The sequence below is a fragment of the Juglans regia genome, chromosome 6, assembly GCF_001411555.2.
Source record: "Juglans regia cultivar Chandler chromosome 6, Walnut 2.0, whole genome shotgun sequence".
NCBI lineage: Eukaryota > Viridiplantae > Streptophyta > Magnoliopsida > Fagales > Juglandaceae > Juglans > Juglans regia.
In genome coordinates, this window is record NC_049906.1 from 36,760,916 (window position 1) to 36,778,225 (window position 17,310).

The following is a 17,310-nucleotide window of genomic DNA, read 5'->3' on the forward strand; positions in this document are numbered from 1 at the left end:
TTGTAACATAAGTGTGGAGTGGTGGTCCAGGTTGTCATCTTTTAACCCTCTCCCGAAAAAAGATGGTCTAGATTTGTGTAGTTCCTATCATCATCTCCAAAGCAACACTGCACATGGCTCATGACCCATTTGGGGTTTCTATATGTATTAAAATACTCTCTCTCTCTCTCTCTCTCTCTGTGTGTGTGAGGGTTATAACTTTTGACACAATCAAGTAAAATGCCTTTTGGGGATTAAGGTTGCACGTTGTAAATTGCTACACCATAATCAGTGGTAATCTGAACCCATAAGCGTATCGGTTCCCAAATCCTCTACTAATTTTCTGATCCCAGCGCGTTGCCAAACTGGCCGTGCCATCCGAGAAGGATGGTGAGTTCGAGAAGATAACTATAGTTACATGCAACTAGTGTCCAAGTTCCAATTAATTTCTGACTACGCCACCCTTGGAATTTATAGCTATCTCAAATATCAATGCATGATCTATTAAAGTGAGACTGGTAGCCAGACTGTTGTTGCTGTACATAAGCTACTGAGAACGGACTGTGAAACAAGTCCCATGATACATTTTCCCGCTATCCAAACAAGCTTCGAGTATTCTTTCAGACACCGACTTATTAAATAAGATACGTTGGGTCGTTTTTGTCGGCTCAACTGCAGTTGACTTTCTTGATAGGAAAACCGGTCTAGTAAAGAGAATCGAGATCCCTACAGTTGAATTGTCGAAAAATAAAAAAGAACGGCACCAAAAAACGCGGCTTCAACCTGCAAAGTTCGTGCACTTACGCGACAACAGCACACCCAACACAGCTGTGGTTTCATTTTTAATATTTTATACTTCCATACAGTCATCACCGAGGCATATACAAATTAAAAATATATATTCCTTAAATTTAATATTAGAATAAAAAGAATTATTTAGATCTATCTTGAGACTGATTCAACAGATCTATCAAATACTACCCAGATCCAAATTTGTCAAAAGAGAAGCCTTTTGTTTTTTGGGTCTGATATCCGAGGTATAGTGTTGTTTCCGTGAAGCTTCTCGGAGTATATACGGATTTTGGGTGACAGTCTATTGGGTTTCTCGATTTGGAAAGTTTTAATACAAGTATATTGTCAGATTAGATGGAAAGTTCAAGGAGTAATAGAGTGGAGAAGAGAGGGCTTGAGCAGGGTGTGGAGGATGATGACGAGCATGTTCATGGAGCGAAGAAGCCAAAGTTGCCGGCTTTGGCGAGGTTTGTTTTGTAGAATTGTTTTCATTGAATACGTTACTTTTTTGTCCATATGTATTCTTACTTTGATTATTGAATAGTTGTATAGTTGTGCCTACGGACATTTTTAAGGTTTTGTGGATTTGGTTTTGCATGAGAAGTTAAGGAAATTGTGACATGATTGGGGGATTGAAATCCAAAATTGCATTGAGAACTGAAATTTGGTATTTAACAAGAAAAGGAAGGTTAAGTGCTAGACTAGTCCTTGTCTCTTTGATGCGGTCAATAAATCTAATGAGAGATGAGATAGCAGGGGATGGTGTCGGAAGAAGATATTGGAGACTACCACCTTGTAAATTGTCAACTTATTTTTGTGCTCTAGATGTTAATGATATGTTCCAGACTTATTTTTGTCAACTCGCAAGTATTTTCTAAAGGATTTGATTTTGCGTCTCAACCTCCTTAAATTTCTGGAATTTGATCAACATCATAGTTCAATATCTCCACCTAATGCTGTTTCTGTTTTCATTACAATGTTTTGGTTTGATGTTATGCGTATAAGTATTCAACTTCAGTTTTCTTGAGTCCATTTCTAAAAAGTTCAGCTTTATGTACAGTGTAATTGTGGAAGCTGTGAAGGTAGATAGTTTGCAAAGACTTTGCTCATCTTTGGAGCCTCTTCTCCGCAAAATTGTGAGTCATAAAGTTATCAATCAATCACCTAATGGACGGGAACCAGCATCAAATTGTTCATATCGTGCATGTTTCTTTACTATTTAGCCCCTTGAAATGGCAAATCATAAGAACAGAAAGCAGTTGCTGCTCTTTTACTTGCTCATTTTACAGCATCCACAACTGATCAAGAAATATACCACATTAAATCGATAACATTCTTCCATGGATTGTACATTCACAAGTATAGGCCATCGTGAATTATGTCTATAGCTTTTCTTAGGCATCAATACTTCCACTTTGGCCCAACTATGTTGAGGTTTCTCATTAATTCTGCTATTTTCATAAATACAGGTCAGTGAAGAAGTGGAGCGTGCTTTGACAAAACTAGGACCTTCTCCACTGGCTGGAAGGTGAGTTCCAGCATTAAAATTTAATGATAATAGTTAGAGAATCAACTGAAGTCACTTTAATGAGCCTGCTAAAGGTTAATTACAGAAGCAAAGCCAGACATACACTCAACTTCCTGTGTTTCATTGACCTCTTTGTGATCTTCCTCATGACTCATGAGTGCTGAGGCAAGCTTATGAAATAAAAGTTTGTATAACTTATCCAAGATATGATAGTTGTAATCCTAGTGGGAGATAAGATGTTCAAACCTATATGTTTGACATTCAGATGGTTCCTTGATAATTATTTGCGGATTAAGTTAATGAAGAATTCACGACTGCAACTTGTAATTTAAGTTTATGCATGGCATATATGAACTGCTAGACAAAGAGAAGAATAGATAACATTGTGACGTAGAAGTTTTTCATGTGACTTTGTCCGAATGATTATATCAACCAATTATAAACTGAATGATTGTCTTTCCCAATGGTAGGTCTCCACCAAGAATACAAGGTCCATGTGGAAAAAACCTGCAACTTCATTTCAAAACAAGAATGCCACCTCACCTATTCACAGGTGGAAAGGTTGAGGGAGAGCAAGGAGCAGCCATCCACGTTGTCTTGCTAGACCTGAATACAGGCAGTGTTGTGCAAACTGGGCTGGAATCAGTAGCGAAACTGAACGTTGTGGTGCTTGAAGGAGATTTCAATGAGGAGGCTGATGAGGCTTGGACCAAAGAGCAGTTTGAAATCCATGAAGTAAAGGAACGTGAAGGGAAAAGACCACTTCTAACTGGGGATACACAGGTGATCCTCAAGGAAGGCATAGGAACTCTCGGAGATCTTACTTTCACTGACAATTCTAGCTGGATAAGGAGCAGGAAGTTTAGGCTTGGCATTAAGGTTGCCCCTGGATATTGTGAGGGAATTCAAATTCTTGAGGCTAAAACAGAGGCTTTTGCGGTGAAAGATCATAGGGGTGAATGTAAGTTTTTAAACTGTTGCTACTAGCCTACTTCAGCCTAGATGGAACATTTTGCATTTTATGCCAGTCAGGATCGAGGGTTGAGTGATTCCTTTATCTAAGAATATGTTGGTTTCTATCATATACAAAACCAACTATCATGAAGAACTTCATTTAAATGAGAAACAGTTGAATTTCCCAACTGCTCTCTCTTTGGTGATGTCGTAGGGAAGGAGCCGTGCTATGGTATGATCTGGCAGATGATGGTTGGTAATGTCTATTAATTGCAGTAGGGAGAGAGCGACCTCACCTTATATTTTCAATTTTAAATGAGGATTACTATAGGACAACTTGATTACAAACAGTTAAAAGTAAAGAAGTCAGATCTTCTGCAGAAATTTTCTTATACAACTTTTTTTTGTAAAGTTCTGAGAGCTCTCATATTTTAGTACCAGTTTTCTGTTGCTAGTTCTATGGCTATGCATATATTTAGGTTCTGAGTGAATTCAGAAATGTCTGTTTCTTTCATGAAATTCGTGCAAAACTTATTTAAAGCAAATGATTTCTTTTGTAATTCAGTATACAAGAAGCATTACCCTCCTGCTTTGCATGACGAAGTTTGGAGATTGGATAGAATAGCAAAGGATGGAGCACTGCACAAAAAGTTAATCAAGGCTGAAATTGTTACTGTTGAAGATTTCCTCCGCCTTCTTGTCAAGGATCCACAGAGACTAAGAAGTGTAAGGATTTATCTCGTTTTCAATACCATAAACACATTTCTCTTTCCTTTTCCAATGCTCATTCTTTCTTTGAGTTTGGTTTTTCTTCATTTTCTGTTTCTCATGGCGTCGTTCACAATATAGATCCTTGGAAGTGGAATGTCCAACAGGATGTGGGAGAATACAGTGGAGCATGCAAAGACTTGTGTCTTGGGTGGGAAGCTTTACATTTACTACACTGATGAAATCCGCAGCACTGGCGTTGTGTTCGACAATATTTATGAGCTCAGAGGCCTTATAACGGATGGGCAGTTCCTCCCTCTGGAGTCGCTTTCCCACAGTCAAAAGGTAGGACTTGTTTTTTCAGGAATGTTAATCAACGCCCCTATTCATCAAAAAAAGAAGTTAATCAACGTTAGTTATCTATTAATTTATCCAGATTTAATTTATCACATGTTCTTCGTTACATTATTGTACACAAAAAATACAAAGTTCGACAGAAGTACAAAAACTAAAACCACTAAGTAATTAAATACGATCTTACTTGGGTATTTAACTAACAATTAACAAATAGAATGAGCCAAGGTCACAGGAAGCATTGAACAGCATCTGAAGGTCAATTTGTATATTTATTATTTGGGATTCCGAAAATTTGTGAAGTAATGATTATATATTGTTGTATGGTGATAATCAATATTTTTGGCTCCTCTGGCATGAGGGATTACATAAATGGAACGACAGCGGCTTGGCTGTTCTGTGCTTCTATGCTCGGTTTTCTCAAACATTTTTTCACAGAATTCGCTCCAAATCCTCTTTAGAGACTGAATGATTTTGTACTCCGATTAAAACATCTATCATTCTAGTTTAATAAGCATTTTTTATACTGTCTCATCAAGTAAATCAGCCCATGTATTTACAACTTCATACAGATTTCAGTGGATACTCTGGTGAAGAGAGCATACGAGAATTGGCATCAAGTTGCGGAATATGATAGCAAAGTCCTGAACTCCCTCGCCAGTACTAAGAAGGAGATAAGAGCCTCACCTGCACCAATAGCTGACCACAACTATGCCACAGATCAGACTATAACAACTCTTCAGAACAGGCAGCAATATAGCTCTGAATTGAGCACACAAAGTCACTATAACAACCAATCAGTCCCTCAGTTGATTGAATTTCCATTTGTGAGGTCTATTCAAACACCAGTTATGACATTAAATAAACAAGCAGTATTACCAGGCAACATAGATTGTATGTCAGCTGGAACTCCTGCAGTTGGTGGTTCATATTTTTCAGGAGATTGGTCTCAACCAAGGAATGAACACGGATCAGAAGATGTTTTTGCTGAGGAAATCCGCCTTAGGAGTTCGGAGATGTTGGAGAGTGATGACATGCAGAGGCTGCTAAAGACATATAGTATGGGCGTCGATGTTGGAATGGGGGTTGGTTTTGGTCATCCCGATGAGGCTTGTTTCTCTTACAGTGTAGAATATGCGCCTCAGATGGATGGGACATCTAGGCATGAGCATGGCCGGAGCTCAGGGAAAGCTGTTGTTGGATGGCTTAAACTTAAAGCCGCTTTAAGGTGGGGGATATTCGTGAGGAAGAGAGCTGCAGAAAGGAGAGCTCAGCTTACTGAGATAGATTGAGTTAAATACTTGGATCTGATGTCATCTCAGGTTCCAGTGAGAGAATATAACTCAGTGCCTTGAAATTCCTTCTAATTGTCCAGAAGACACATAAAGAAATGAAAGGACGGAATTTATTTGCATTAAGATTGAAGGGCTACAAATGATTTCACTTTTCCTTCTTACTCTTTCTTGAAACCGAAGATATACCTGTAAAGAGAGGAGAAAGAAGAGTCATACATCAAGTTTGCTCGATGTGTTTACCTCTATTTACTTGTTCCAAGCAGCACCTTTCTCTTTGTTTATTTTCCTTCTCCTATGAATTACCACAACTTATTTCCTTTCATCTGTTTGTAATATCATTATTCTTTTTCTCCAAACTTATTCACGATATAGCGTTTCTCAATAATAATAATCTTTTATTCTCTATTATGCTTTTGAAGACAGGCACATATCCTCTTTGCATATGCTTATCCGGGGTTACCTTTAATCCTGAAAGCATATGGCGGCAAACGAGTGTTGTCATGAGATTTTGCCAAACATTGAATTGCAATAGATTTTGCATAATGATTGAAACTGTTAATAATCTCTTGCTTCTCTCTCTCTCTCTCTCTATTTAAACAAAGTTTGCAAGATTTTCCATTACTCAAATGAAAAATAAAAGAAGAGAGTAGAGGGATGTGCTCAACCAAATTTTGGAGATCAAGATGTTGACACCGTCAGTATTTAAAGGTTCTATTTAGTGTAAGATACTAAAGGTATGCTAACTTAGTTACATTTAGTATATTTTTATTTAATAAATATAATTTTAAGAGCAGTGTTACAGCTACAAAAAGTAAACTCACAAACTGATGTAATTTCATGTGATACATTAAATCTACTTTACAATAAAAGTAACTTTACAATTTGATATATCACATCAATACTCTAAGTTTGTGAGTTTGCTTTTGTGAAACTCATTTGTGGCTAAAACATTTCTCAAGTTTTAAACCTTCACATGGGGCACGTCTACAACAAGCAGGATGCCATCGTTCCATCAACAAGAAGAAGATAAGTCAAAAGAGTTAATTAAGAAAAAGGTTTGATATTAGCAATTGTAACCAGAAAATAATAGTTGGTAGCAAAGAGAATAATAAATAGAAAAAAGATGAAGAAAATACATAATGATGATACAAGCTCCTCCAAGAGGAGTAAATTTATGACGTTGATGCCCATGCCCTTCAATTATCTTAAAAAACAGAACTCTCACATACACGACCCAAGAGAGTAAGCATCAGATGCGAATTCCCCATCACACAGCATCGTCTGATTCTGTTCCTGTATCAGGTGCACATGATCTTATCACAAAATGATCAACAGGAATTGAAGCCAAAGTTAAATTAGAAATACATGGACGCAAAAGAGATTCATGGTGCAATAAACTAGAATGATCTAATTTGTAGTAACTGGAAATCAGATACCTCTTTGCATTTGCAAATGGTATTTTCATGTTTTAATGGAGCTGAAGATGCAGAAAACATAAAACTGGTAGGACACAAACAGAAGTAAAAAATATTTTGTAAAGATCAAGGGTACTGTACAAAAACCAATGAGGCTCACTTCGATTATATGAATGAAGAGGATTGATTAGCAAGTTGTCAGGTGTGCTTTGATGATATGAATGATTTCCAAGGACCCCTATTTTTTCAGAAATACTCAGATACTTCTTATAACTTGCTCACATGCTGCCCAAATAGGCAGCTTTATTTGATCACACATCTAGAGCTGATACCTTCATAAGATTACTTCTGTGCAACAATGACTTAGGAATCATTACTAAGAACAGAATAAGTTTGAAACTCAAACTAATTCCCACACATGTAAAGTTTTGTTGACAAGTCTTGCTGCAACTTTCCAACTAATATATGCAATGGCCCACCAAATAAGGAAGCAGAAGACATTCTTGTATGTCTCAGTAGAAGGCACGTGAGACGTTTCATGTCAATCACTATTGAAACAAGGATTATAACTTAACCAGAATCTTAGTTTCTGCGATTCACTAAATCTGATTATCTGACCCCGTCTAAAATTATGATTTGAACAAAGAAATGAGCACATAGAAGAAATGAATCAGCAGCAGAAAAAGCATGAAATTTATCATACCCGTTTCATCAATGTATTCATTATATCATCCAAAGAACCAAAACTGTTTTGAGTGAAACCATCCAGTGACCTTGTTTGCTCGAAGAGGTAGTCCTCATTGGGCGTCATCTTTGTGCCTAGAGCATATCTCTCAACCTCACTGTTTTGATCAATGGACAGAGCACCATCATGTAATTGGGAAATCAAAGACACATCAAAACTCTTGCTGCAGATTGCAGTATTTTGGTCCAAACTCTGGCTCAAAGGATTCACTATACCATTGGCAGGAACCAGAGAATTTAAGGCACTGACGGTATGATTCAAGTTATGGTTGTAATCCGGTTTTTGTTCTTCCCAGTTTTGATTTGATGGGTAATTCATACTGTGGACGACATTACCAATCACGCCTTCATGGCATTGAACATCTCCTCTTGAGTCCTCTAGAGGGGCTAAGACAGCACTTGTTGAAGGGAAATCAATTGAACTGTTACCAATATGAGGGCTGGTAGAAGATTTACTCAAGTTATTAGAAGGCAATTGATCATGATTAAAAGGCTCGTTCAATGGCAAAGCATTCGATGAAAATCTGGATGAATGAACTGTACCCTGCCAGCTTTCATTACTTTGATTATGAACCAAAAAATTAGAAGAGCCACCACTGCAATTCTCAAAAGCATCTGCAGTCAGTGAAGCCGCTCCAAGTGAAGATTGACTTCCAAATGCTCCTCCATTGTGCGCTTGATGTGGATTCCCTTGTAACACCAAAGAATTGCTTGAGAGACCGGGCAATAAACTGGGTGAACTGCCAACATTCACTCTTGAGTCAGAGAAGCTAGTAGTGACAGTGAAACCTCTTGAATCCTTAATGGGATTGAAATCTCTGATCCGCGTAGTGCACTTGTTCTGTTGCAACTGGTTGAGCTCTAATGATGTAGGAATCCCTTGAAATAAACTTGCACTTTGGTTTGAAGGCAAGAGAGCTGACTGGAACTTCCCAAGAGTATTGATGGAGCTGCTCAAGTTTTGACCAGTCGGTTGTACAAGTCCAGAAGAAGTAATTCCACGAAGTGTCAAACCAGCAGGGGAGTTTAGTCTACCAAACATACCACCTGGTGTATATGATGATAAAGCTGAGCTTGAGAGCCTTCCTGATCCAGCCAATGAGCGAAACTCCCCAAATCCATCTAGTGAACCCATTCGCAAGTAAGAGGAATCTTTACCCCCCAAGGCAGCTACCATACTAGCTTGCTGTGCTGCCACACTGTTGATTCTTTTCAGGTAGAGTCTATATTTCTGCAGCATAAGATGAGACAGTAAGCTTAAAGGACCCTATCTACAATAAAGTAAAGAATCCTCTCAATTAATAAATTCAAATGTAAACATTATCTCCTAACCCGCCAATTAGTTGTACTACTTAAAGAAGTCTAAAATGACTCCTATTCTTGATTTACATAGGTAGTTTTTCAATACTAAGAATTTTTGTGGGATCCTAATTCTATAAAAAAAACTTCACAAATAACTCAAATAAACATATATATATGTAACAAGAAATAATTTACCTTTCAGATTTATTCTTCAATTGTTTCCAAGTACTTCATGCCAAACTTCGATAATAGTAATGGCCTTCAAATTACAAACAATATTATTCCATCTAACCCAAATGCATGTTATTTTCATGGGTCCAAAAACTTTCTAATTCAACAACTCTAGGTACAATGGCATAAGGATATATTTATTTCTAAAGGCAAAGAAGAAAAAAGGAAAGATTTATGCCTGCAGATGGCTTGCCACATTTTCCCTTGTAAGTCCTTCTACATTCATCAGGTCAAGAATTTTCTTAGGAACAGCCTCTGCATTAGAAGAAAAATTGAAAAGGAATCAGGAATGAAAATCCATAAGCAACAATTACAACTTTTCACTTCTTTGTAGCAGAGACTCACTTTCAAGTCCCAATTGATTCACAGCTGCAACAAACTTTCTGTGCAGCTCTACTGACCAAACTACCCGAGGCTTCTTCTGGTTTGAAGCATCGTCATTCTCGTGTTCATTTTCTTCATCATCTTCTTCCTCGTCTTCATTTTGTTCCTTCCGCTTCCTACTGAGTCTGTCATCCTGATCTGCATTACCTGTCGATATGAACCCCCGTCCACCGTCTTCAGTACCATGAAGAGCCCTGTCTTCATTCAGGGACTTGTTTTGGTCCTTGGAGTCAAATTTCTTTCTTCGAATTACATGTTGCCATATGTTTTTTAGCTCTTCAATTCGAACAGGCTTCAACAAATAGTCACATGCACCATGAGTAACTCCCTTCATCACAAGCTGGGTATCACTATGGGCTGACAACACTGGAAAGACATTAAAAGACTATTAAGTCAATTAAACATCCCATTCCATAATTCTAAAGAAGAAAGCACAGCTCAAGCTTACTAATGACAGGTAGGTCCATTTCAAGCCCCACAAGCTCAAGGAGCTTAAAACCATCCATGTCCGGCATATTCACATCGCTGATAACAAGGTCAAACTTATCTTTGTTCTCCCTCAACATTTTCAGAGCCATTACCGCCTGGTTAGTTGTTGTAACTGCATAAACCAGAAAACACATCTAATAAGCCAAATTTGAAACGAATGTGAAATTCGAAACTCAAATGCCACAATCAAACATGAAGAATTTGTAAGCGCAAAATTTTTTTTTTTGAAGAATTTATATGTAACCCATAATCCACAACATAATCTGCATAACGGCAAGAGTATCTAACAGTACGTAACGGCCCACTAAAATCAAAGAATTTCAGAATTATACCAAAATACTCAAGGGGAGAGGTGAAATCCCATTAAAAACGATGTCTAAAACGTTCAGTAGAACATGAATTGTAGTATGGAATCACTCTTCAGATTAACAAAAACATTCAAAACTTGATTCACACAACACCTAAATGGACACGGTTCAACAAACTACAGGCAATACCTCACAAAACAGATAACTTTTGAAAAACCGGAAAACCAATATGAATTCAAAAACCATCCGAATGCTCATAAAATCAAACACAACTCCCTAAAGACTGAAAACAATTAAAAGAGAAAGGGAACAGACCCTGATACTGGCATTTACGAAGCAGGGTGTCCAACAATTTGAGGCAAATTGGGTCGTCATCCACAGCCAGAACACGCATACCCAACGGAAAACGGTCCCGTGCTACATCTTCACCCGCCAAACCACCTTTATGGTCCTCCACAGTCATCGTGAATCAACAACTCCAGATGGACCCAGATGAGAAACAGAGCACCAAACAGAGATCACAGAGCAAAGTGTCAACTTTGAATGCTGGGACTCAAGTTTCCGTGCCTTTTTCACCAAACCCAGAAGATAAAGACATGAGCAAGAGACTCGCAGAAAGAGGGGTCCAAAGGAGCAACTGAGATTCTGAGAAAGTGGAGAGAGAGAGAGAGAGAGAGAGAGATGGGAATGGAGAGTAAGTTAAGGCTGTACGAGATGCATAATGATGGTGATGGCCAGAACAGGGTGAAGGGATTCAACCCAACAAAACAGACATCTTTTCAGTATTTTAGCGAAAGACTCTCTCTCTCCCCCTTCCTTCTGGTAGAATTGTTCTCTCTTCTGTGTATTTTGTCTCTAGCTTTTCCTTTCCAACAGAACAGAAAAGCCTTTTGTTTTTTTATTATTTAATTTTGTACATTAATATTGTTGTCATTGAGCTCCTTTTGTCTCTATCTCCCTCTTTGAAACCCTCTCTCTATCTCTCTCACATAAATTATTTTTTGGTAAACTCTGTGTCTCTCTCCCTCTGTCTCAGTCTTTCTTTCTCTGGTCTATATACGGAAGTGGAAGACTTCTAGGGCTTGATAATATAGGTCTGACGTCCACAACAGCTTGATAGACCCTACCATTTCTCTTTTAATAACTAAACATAAGATATATATATATATATATATATATATTATATCAATGTGGAATATTCAGTTATCATAAAATTACTCTGCTTAATTATAAAATCCATTTTTCTTATATTTTTCAATAACTAAACTTTTTTTATGTGTAGGCATGAAATTGATCATTCCCCTCCATCTATCTTTCCATCCAATGATGGTTAATCACATAGAGTAATAACAAATAAAAATAGTTTAGTTATAAAAACATCTCGTAAAAATATTTATATAAAATAACATAATTTGATCTGTTACGTTAGATCGTAAAATTATTTTTATTATAAAATAGATCTAATATATTACATAAAATTATAACACTTCTCAATAATAAATATTAAAAGTAATTTGACTGCAAGATAAATCATAAGAACACAAATTATAAAGCCTTTCATTTCTTTAAGTAAATTTAAAAATTAAAAAAAAAATTAATAAAACAAGAAGAAAGGAAAAAAGGAAGAAGAAGAACCCTTTTATCTCCAGTGAATTGTACTTGCTATGTTAATTCCATGGGTCCCTCCATTGCTAAATTTCATTTAAGCAATGATTTAATCATACCCATTATAAGTATATATATATATATTGTCAGGAAATTGTACGGGTGTATGAATATAATGGTCATTAAGGTTCATAAATATTTAATTCCAAATCATTAATTAATACCATAAAACATTCATTTTAAGCCTTAAATGCTAATGATTTTCGAATTTCCCATTTCTGGAAGTATATTTACAGCTCATATAATTTTTATTTTCTTTCCTATTAGGTGTTGGGGACCCGTGACTGGAGGAGAGACCTTCTTAAATAATTGTCATGTTGGTTTTGTTCCATCTTTTTTCCCTATTTTTTTTAGTTTATTTCTGAGGAATATTATTGGTTTTTTTTTATTTAAATTGGTGGCCATAAACATAAGGTTATAAGATTTATCTTCATAAGTTGCTGGTGGATGATATAGACTATAGTTTGGTTGCAGCTATCCATAAGGTTTTGAGATTTATGTCCATCTGCATGAACTCCTACGAGTTAGTTCAAGCGGTAAAGGTCTTGATTTTGATGGTATGCTTCATCAAAATCTAATGTTTGAATTCTTTTAGATGTAAACAATTTCGAAATCTTATCAGACTCGATGAATTTTCTCTTAAATTATCCGAAGTGTACTTATGAAATTTTTTTTTACCTTCTATGCATTCTAGAATTAGTCGAAATTTTAATAAAAAAAATTATGTTCATGATTCATTCATCCATTATCCAATATACATATTCATGCAAACATGCATGATTTATCCATCGTATATTTTTGGAATGCATCAAAGAAAGTGACTTCATCTCTCAATCACAAATGTGCGATCATTCCAATACATCGAAAGGCTTAATGATATTAGTCTCTATTTCATGAGAGATATTCAGAATGAGGTCTTCATGTTTTTACTTCATTTTAATTTTTTTTTAAAAAGGAATAAGGTTCTATTATGATAGGGTACAAGCAAACCATGAATGATGTATAAGTTCATATTCTTTTAGTTTTTCTTTTTTTCTTAAAAAAAAAATAAAATTGGGTGATGTGGTTCTAACTTGTCAAGTTAGCTAAGCTTTCATGTTAGGTTCCTTTAATGCCATCATATAATTAATTTATAGAATAAAATGATTCTCATGGAACTCCAAAGTTGAGTCTCGAATATTCCTTGTATGGCAAGCTGGTAGCAACTACCTTTTTATAACTTATACTAAGAACACTATTTAGTGTCGTAAAATATATAAACGTCGTACAATCGTTTTGAAAAATAATAAAATTTATTATTAAAAAATTAATTTTTTTCATGTAGGTCCCGAATTTACTCATTTTCTTCAAAGAAATTATGCGACACTTGCACACGCTACAACTGTAAATATCATTTTATTTTTATCCCGTGATCTTGTGACACTTCAAATATATATATATTTTTTTCATTGGCCTTTATTAATGGTGGATGCAAGTGTGATGGCTTGAGATGACTTGAGATGAGTTGAGATGAGTTGAGATGGATTGTGAATAGTAATGAGATGAGTTGTGAATAGTAGTGAGATTTATGAGTTAAAGTTGCTGAATAGTAATGAGATGAATTGAGATGAGCTGAAATAAGCTGAGATGACTTGCAAATCCAAACAATCCCTTAAAGAAATTGAACCAAAATTTTAGGATTTAGATGCATAGATAGACCCATAAACACAAAAGAATCTTGATTCATAATTACTTGCTAAGTTTGTGATGGGAAAATTATCATGATTATTTGCTATATATTAGGTGTAAATAACAGCATAATTAACCAAAAACTGTTCCGGAATTAGGGGGATTTGAGGAATTACTTCCACAACTCTCTGCTCTTTCTCTGGAATTAGGTCAGATCCCCATAACTAAAAAGTTGCCAAAAGTATCATTGTCATGTGAAGTTGTTTATGAAGGAAGATGATGACCATGAGATGTTACCACGTTTCTAAATCTGATTGGCTGGCCACAACTCCCAACCTATATATATATATAATACACAAATTGAGATTCCGGACCTCAGAAAGTCATAAAATGCAGCCTTTTTTCTGATCAAATGCAGCGTCAGTTGGTACCATGATATCATTGATATCGACCTATCCAGTTGGGACTTGGGACGACCCCCACAAACACCTTTTTTTTTTTTTTTTTTCTTCTTCTTCTTCTTGTTAATAGATATAAATGATATCTAATTAAATAATAATTTCATAAATAAAATATAATAAATAATTTTTAATTATTTAATATTATTTTATAAGATGATAAAAAAAGATAGCGGGTAGTATTATTCAAAGTATAACAAGAGTTTTTCTATTTGAAAGTTGGTATGTAAAATATATTATCCACATTATTTACATGATAAAATTTGATTTGTAAATATAAAATTTAAAATCAATTTATTAGAATATTGGTATTGGACTAACCAAATACCTGTCAAGTCTAAATTTTGACTAAATTTTCTCAAAATTAGCTATATTAGTCTAACAAATCACTTCAAGTTAAGTTATGAGCTACAGTAAATGATAAAACCAAAGTCATATTTGGTGAGTTAATATTCACGAGTTAAAAGAATATTTTATTAAAAAGTATTCTCACTTTTCTCCCTCACCGCGTCTCTCTCTCCCTTTCTTCTATTTCTCTTCCTCTCTTCTGGCAGCACGAAAACTGTTTGAAAATAGTACAAAAAAAAATCCAATTCTTAGTAGAACAGAACAAACAAAATTTCATCACCGAAAGAAAGAAAACAAGACATGAGAGAGTGAGGTGGTTATTGCATTAAATAATTTGTTTGGACAATAAAAATTAAATTATTAATTAATATAAAGTGTATTTGTAAAATATAAAAAAAAAATTAAAAAAATTATTGAAATATATAATATTATATTATTATTTTGACTTTATAATGATTAGTTCAATATGAATTAACCTCTTCAAAGATTTTAACCTCAAGTTTCAATTAAAATTTGGACTTATCCATTGCCAATGCTCTTAGTCCATTTAGACAAAATTGTATAGATCATAACAGACAACGCGAAGAAAAATAAGAGTCGAGTATTGCTTTAAAAAAAATCTTTTGGGCAAAGTTGTGTAGATCATATCAACAATTTTATGCTTATATTAGCAATAGTAAGAAAAGAACATATGATGTATTATGTATATAGTATAGATAGTCATAGAAAGACTTTTAAAAAAAAAAATGTACACAAAAAATGCAACAGCAAGACCTTGAGGAAGTCTTCTTATGGTGGTTGAAAACCTTCTGGTACACAAATCCAAAGGAAATTAGACACAAATTCACGTGTGAAACTAGGTTGCATTGCAATTGGTTAACACTTTTTCTTCCTTGACAACTAATAAAAATTGGCAGCCAGCTCAGTCGGGTTTCAATTGATACAACATGTGGGACATTGTGATCCCATAAAAAGGTCCCTTTTCTACTCATCTTATTCATGTCACATGTGAGATTAGTATGTCTCCTAATTGCCATATAAAATCCCTAATCTTTATAAGAAAAATCCTCAACTACGAAACCCGAACTAAAATAAAAATTATATATGCAAGCCTTTTTTTAACACTCAGTTGGTAGATAATCTGCAATTTGGAGTTGAGCCCTTATTTTGCCACATCATTTAAATGATAAAACTTTGATTTGTAAGATTTAAATTTTATAATTTATTTTTCAATCAAATCATGTCATGTAAGTGTTTTGTTAGGTTTTTTTTATCCACAATGACTTTTAAATAACATTTTTTTCCTGATTTTATTAGAGGCTCGATTTGCAAACGATAAATGCTAATGAATAAAAGAAGAAAAATCTCACATACCTCACATCATACATAATTTTATTTTTCTTACCAAATGTGGTGTATGGATGATGAGTATACGAATTCAATTAGTTTAAGAATAATAAAACAAAAAAATAAAATAAAAATAAGTGTAGTGTATGAATATAAAGCTTTCATGTCCTACCCATTCCATTTTTATCCAAAATATTGGTTTGCCCCCTTTCTGCCATGAAACTCAACTTAACCCCTAGGGGTTGGTTCAAATGGTAAATGTCTTGTGTTTGGGGATATGCTCCCCCAGGTCTAAGGTTCAAATCTCATTGGATGCAAGTCTAGGAGCCATCGAACTAAAATTTTTTTCTCTTGAATTATTTGATGTGCACTTTCTGAAAACTTCTTGTCGATAACTTGTGCACCCTTGGGATTAGTTAGAAGACTGTTCCTGGACACTTAGTGCCAATACAAATTAAAAAAAAATCCAACTTTTCCCTTTCCTCTCTCGGAAATGTTTATATATTTATTAAATATAAAAATATAAAACATATGATGTTTTTAACTTTTTATCCATATGTTTTTAAGAATAATTAAATTGCAAATAAATAAAAAAAAAGAAAAAGAAATTTGAAACCCAAGCTTGGCCCAGCACATGAACAAACTTAACCGAAAGAAATGGACCAAAAGAAAGGTGTAAGGGGAGAAACGATCTTCGAATGATGGGCCTTCACTTTCAGCTCTTGCTGCATCCCATTATTCTACAAACCCAAATTATGTATGCAGTAATAAGACGACAGCTTTTCACAAGTTGTTGGGATATAAAAACAACGGTTAAAACACACACAATTACATATTCCATTCTATTGAAATGTGGTTGTTTTTCGAGTCTCTTGTATGTTGATTTTTCATGCAAAGGTGAGGTTGTGTAGATAGAGATAAATTTCAATCCTTCCGGGTACCGCTCAAAGTTACCGCTAGTGTATTTGTATTTGTGTTTTTTAATATTAAAAAAAATATAAATGCACTAACTGTAATTTTGAGCGGTATATTTGCGAGAGCAGAATAGCAACACCCTATTTTAACTGTGTTAATTACATTTGTGTCCAAAGCCATATCCTTTAATTTTTTCGCCCCAAATCGATAAAAGTTTCGACGTATAAATCATGTGCATCGAAAACAAAACCTAGAATGAATAACAACACTTAATTATGATTAGATTACATTACACTTGAAAGCTAAATATAAAAGCATATAAATCAATCCGATCTCAAGGGTCAGTAGGTAAACCAGTGTAACAATTGCATTAGCCATTAGGTGGCCTTAATCACTTCATGTATCTCAGTCCAAACATTGCAGCAT

General features: G+C 35.0%; 2 protein-coding genes across 3 annotated transcripts; one reads left to right on the forward strand and one right to left on the reverse strand.

Annotated features, from left to right (window-relative positions):
- The first annotated feature begins 543 nt into the window (after window positions 1-543).
- Window positions 544-6,015, forward strand: LOC109012905 (calmodulin-binding protein 60 E-like). 2 transcript variants are annotated; one of them, XM_018994803.2, is made up of 8 exons: window positions 544-1,016; window positions 1,126-1,238; window positions 1,832-1,907; window positions 2,241-2,299; window positions 2,770-3,260; window positions 3,819-3,979; window positions 4,103-4,306; window positions 4,888-6,015. In XM_018994803.2, the coding sequence occupies exons 2-8, from the start codon at window positions 1,126-1,128 to the stop codon at window positions 5,605-5,607; spliced, it is 1,824 nt and encodes a 607-aa protein (XP_018850348.1). In that variant the 5' UTR covers window positions 544-1,016; the 3' UTR covers window positions 5,608-6,015. The 2 variants fall into 2 exon arrangements, with proteins under 2 accessions (XP_018850348.1, XP_035546728.1); XM_035690835.1 differs by lacking the exons at window positions 544-1,016; window positions 1,832-1,907 and having other exon boundaries at window positions 1,164-1,238.
- A 635-nt stretch (window positions 6,016-6,650) lies between these two features.
- LOC109012904 (two-component response regulator ARR12-like) lies at window positions 6,651-11,354 on the reverse strand. Its single transcript, XM_018994800.2, has 6 exons — window positions 10,799-11,354; window positions 10,135-10,287; window positions 9,648-10,052; window positions 9,481-9,557; window positions 7,729-9,000; window positions 6,651-6,903 (listed from the first exon to the last, which is right to left on the reverse strand). The coding sequence occupies exons 1-6, from the start codon at window positions 10,944-10,946 to the stop codon at window positions 6,832-6,834; spliced, it is 2,127 nt and encodes a 708-aa protein (XP_018850345.1). The 5' UTR covers window positions 10,947-11,354; the 3' UTR covers window positions 6,651-6,831.
- Between the last annotated feature and the right edge of the window lie 5,956 nt (window positions 11,355-17,310).

Excerpts from the sequence above, each read along its gene's own strand:
- LOC109012905 (XM_018994803.2), top strand. The coding sequence starts at position 1,126 with ATGGAAAGTTCAAGGAGTAATAGAGTGGAGAAGAGAGGGCTTGAGCAG. Across the intron at positions 1,239-1,831 it reads AAGTTGCCGGCTTTGGCGAG|TGTAATTGTGGAAGCTGTGA; the intron begins GTTTGTTTTGTA and ends CTTTATGTACAG. Across the intron at positions 3,980-4,102 it reads ATCCACAGAGACTAAGAAGT|ATCCTTGGAAGTGGAATGTC; the intron begins GTAAGGATTTAT and ends TTCACAATATAG.
- LOC109012904 (XM_018994800.2), bottom strand. The coding sequence starts at position 10,946 with ATGACTGTGGAGGACCATAAAGGTGGTTTGGCGGGTGAAGATGTAGCA. Across the intron at positions 10,053-10,134 it reads AATGGACCTACCTGTCATTA|TGTTGTCAGCCCATAGTGAT; the intron begins GTAAGCTTGAGC and ends ATGTCTTTCCAG. Across the intron at positions 9,001-9,480 it reads ATGTGGCAAGCCATCTGCAG|AAATATAGACTCTACCTGAA; the intron begins GCATAAATCTTT and ends CTTATGCTGCAG.